The sequence below is a fragment of the Aplysia californica genome, unplaced genomic scaffold, assembly GCF_000002075.1.
Source record: "Aplysia californica isolate F4 #8 unplaced genomic scaffold, AplCal3.0 scaffold02298, whole genome shotgun sequence".
In the NCBI taxonomy this organism is placed as follows: Eukaryota; Metazoa; Mollusca; class Gastropoda; order Aplysiida; family Aplysiidae; genus Aplysia; species Aplysia californica.
The window spans coordinates 9237-13083 of NW_004799568.1; the positions used below are offsets into that span (position 1 = coordinate 9237).

At 37.0% G+C, this 3847-nt stretch overlaps 1 protein-coding gene across 1 annotated transcript in view; it reads right to left on the minus strand.

The window, feature by feature from the left end:
• Positions 1-3383, minus strand: part of LOC101852825 (neurogenic locus notch homolog protein 1) — a gene marked incomplete at its 5' end in the record, with an annotated part of 8920 nt that extends 5537 nt beyond the window's left edge. Inside the window, 4 exons of the mRNA XM_035973741.1 lie at positions 1-16; positions 1102-1148; positions 1610-1735; positions 3224-3383. The exon at positions 1-16 is cut by the window's left edge and continues 116 nt beyond it. Of these exons, the coding sequence (XP_035829634.1) occupies positions 1-16; positions 1102-1148; positions 1610-1735; positions 3224-3383 (349 nt within the window). The remainder of the gene's footprint in view (positions 17-1101; positions 1149-1609; positions 1736-3223) is intronic.
• Between the last annotated feature and the right edge of the window lie 464 nt (positions 3384-3847).

The window sequence follows — 3847 nt, forward strand, 5'->3', positions numbered from 1 at the left end:
TGACATATCTGCTGACCTGCAATATTATACATTAGGCTTAACATGTTTCAAGCCCATTTTCAATACAAGTATATTAACATGTAGCACTAGTTGCATTCATTCAGGCTGATGGATGAGAACCGTCCATTTCATAGCTTGTAACACCACTGAAAACAGTAGGCTACACAGCTGATATCTGGTCATAGCTACACATCCAGGCAATAACATATTATTATTTTCGATTATAGGGTAAAGACACAAAAGTCCCACTGAAGAAATTCCGGCCAAAAAATCTATTGGACTTAGACTAATTGTCTTAGCAAATGTGCTGTAATTTCAAAAGAAATGCCAGGCAGTATTGTACAGGTGCTTGTCAAAGGAATAAAATCAAAGAATTTAGAAACTGGCTTTAGAAGTCACCAAACTTTGATAGAGATTTTGTGGCTAGTTTTACCTCTCACATCATGCTACCCCTACCTCCTTCAATGCCATATATCTCAACTTCTATTCAAGATAGATGGGTATTTTTTTTTAGATTAATGCAAGACAGATGAACAACGTTTAAGACGATATTAATAACTCTATATGCCCAAATGTTGACGAGCGCCTAATTCCACCACGTCTCGATACAAATGGTGTAACCTTTCATACCAATAAGTCAACCATCTCCATATTTTCAAAATCAAACGTTGAAAGGCAAGGCTTTTGGCATGAATAAACAACCCATTGTTCTTTCACTCCACTCCCTTTCTGTGCAATATGCACAGCTGTGGTATCTTTGGTACTGAGCAGTTGTTGGACTTGGCAAACAATCCATCTCGCACTCATTCGGTGCCATCATTGTCACACTCCTAACACAGACCAGCAATGACTCTGAGACCATAACATTAAAACGGAGGAGGGAACGTCAGGATGAATTTAAGATATATATTGTCTATCCTTTCCGTTACAACACATTCACAAACAGATTTCTTTCACCCGATATAATACATTAAATAAAACGACAAACATCATAATTATAGAGATGCCTATCTTTAAGTACTTAAATGTTATCAATCATTATTTTGAGTATGTGACGCACGTACCTCAAATTTAACCATTTAAACCCAAACATGCATTTACCTGTGACTGGTACGAGAGGTACACTAAAACATCGCTTGTCCCCAAGCCTGTTTAGAAATCAAATGGAAAAATCATATCAAATCCAATTACAAAGACACCTTGGCAGGATATTCAAAATAGAGGTAAAAACTCAAACCCTTTGAACCCTGGTCCCTTAAACCCAACAGGACCTGTGCTCCTGTGCTTCTTTGTGTCAACTGTTAGATTTTTACCGCAGCAGAAGGGTGAAAGTATAGTACGCTCAGATTTAAATCACAGTTTTGTAGATAAGAAAATAAATTATGTATTATCTTTCTATTACGAGCATAAACCTTCATTAATTTAAAATTCTCCAATAAAAAAGTTCATTACATGGTTTCCACCTTTCTGCACTTGAGATTTTCAATGCAGTTGCACAACAACAAAAAATTGATATGCCAATCTTATATTCTCACAGTTACGTGAGTCTTCACCTAGCCAGCAGACTATATTTTACTGTTATAATTTCCTTGATCAATCATTTCCATACCCTGCTTGAAAGCATGTAGGAGTAGTATCATTTGGAATGATGAGCACTTCTGTCTGACACGCTCCAAATGACGTCACTGTGGTGTTGAAAAGATACACGTCTTTCCTGGAAGTCGTCAGGTCAGAACTGTGAGACAGAAAACCTCAGTAAAAGACCTTGCTCCAGATTAAATGACGTCATTGTAACACTCTTCATCTCCATCACAGACGATGTTTGATTCTCACTTGAAGATGATAATCTATTGAGTTCATCATTTTTTTGGACAGAAGAAAGTCCCCTAACACTATGGTTGGCCCTAGTGGAAAGGGCTGGAGAAGCCTACTTTTTCAATTAATTAATTATGGGAGCTATATCTATGTGGATGTTAAACGTTTACAACGATTTTGCAACAACAACAAAATCTTGATCCGGCAAGCTGGAATGGCTGGCAAGTTATGACTATCCTTACATTAACTCCCCAAGGGCAATCCAGCAACATAACTTAAATAAAAGCATGAAAAGGACTGCGGCTAGATACTGAAGAAGTTAAAAAAACAAAAAAAGTTTTGTTTCTACAAATGCAAAAAAGCTTTTAAAAATTCAATGATTTTGAGCAAAAATCAGTACAGCCTTTATAATAAATGTGTCACACTGATGAAACTATCGTCAAAAGTGCAGAATAGTGTATTATCTATTTATTTGTCACATCATTAATTCATTACCCTTTTACCTGTTCATCTTTACAAGGTAAGGCCAAAGAATTTACCAATACCTCTGCTCTATTTCCTTTTGGAAATCATTTCTATGAGAATGCAGTGTGTAAAATCTGGATTAAATCACATTTAAAATTTTGAAATAGTCTTCTTAAAAAGAATAATGTTTATACATCTCACAGGGAGAAATGTGTTTTGGTCATTCGTTTACAATAGCAGCGCATTTCAAAGATTATGTGCACTCATGTATACACACAACATAAAAGACATTAATGGTTAATGCTGAAACACCTACGCTCGATAAACATTCACTTTCTTTTCTCTCCTTCTCCACATTATTTGTAGCACTGTGTGTTCAATAACCTCACTGCATTTACTATAAAAATGAAATTCTTTTTCTGTCTGTTCTTACTTTCTCCAAAATAATTCGTTTACTGTTGATTGATAACTGACATTCTGATCTCCACAGGTAGCTATGCTACCAATATGACAAAGAGCAGCAAAGATGCATAATAGATAGCATTTGTATAGCGCATATCCCCGCTCGAAAAGCAGACTCTATGCGCTTTACACTACATTATTACCCCAGCAGACCATAGAACACTCCGAAACATTCTCAGCTTCCCGGGAAGCATACAGTGCAAGCAGCTGATTAAGCGCTCAAACACTAACAAACTGACAAGATCTTTCGCTGTCTATAGCCGGGTACCCATTCCCACCTGGGTGAAGTGAGGAAATTCGTATAAGTGCCTTTCCCAAGGACACAACGTCGGGCCCTTGACGGGATTCGAACCCACGACCTTACGGTTTAACAAATAACAAACTGAGAAACACGATATAAATTCAGAGGGTAAGAACTGCACCCCCAGATGCAATCTGTATTTAAAAAATGGAGGATAACAAGACAGTTTCTGTCAATTACCAGTTTCCAGAAGGATCTTGAGTTGTAGCCACAACCAAATGACATCCTGAAGGGTCAGCACAGGGTAACTTGCTTCCATCAGGTGGAGTTGGGTACAAGAATTTAGTCTGTTTAAATGTAAATTCATTACAGGGTGAGTTAAAAATTATGTTAACACTATCTGGGCAACACCAAACAGATAAGGTGTTGACCTCATTACACAGAATCTAAGTGACGAATTTCTCTGACTTTTAGAATGCGCCTATGAATTCTAAAACTAAAATTCCTAACATATCTTGATTTTTGAGCATACGTGACAAATATTAAAGAGGTGTTGTCTATATAGTCCCAGTGCAGGTCATAGGCAGACCCTTTCCCTCCCCTTCCTTCCTACATATATACATTTTTGAGCAACCTAAATAAATGCAAGTATCATTAATGGAAGTATAATATGCGTCTTTATCATTATCATCTATTATTATTTTTCTCAGTGAGAGCAAGATGTTCAAGGCCTCTATGTCAGTTCCAGTGTCCAAGAAACTGCATTTGTCTTTCTCATGATTGTATTTATGAGAGGAGGCCATGCGAGCTTCTTTCAGCAATACCTCAATTGATTTCTTTCCCTTCCACGAAATTTTTAACAGA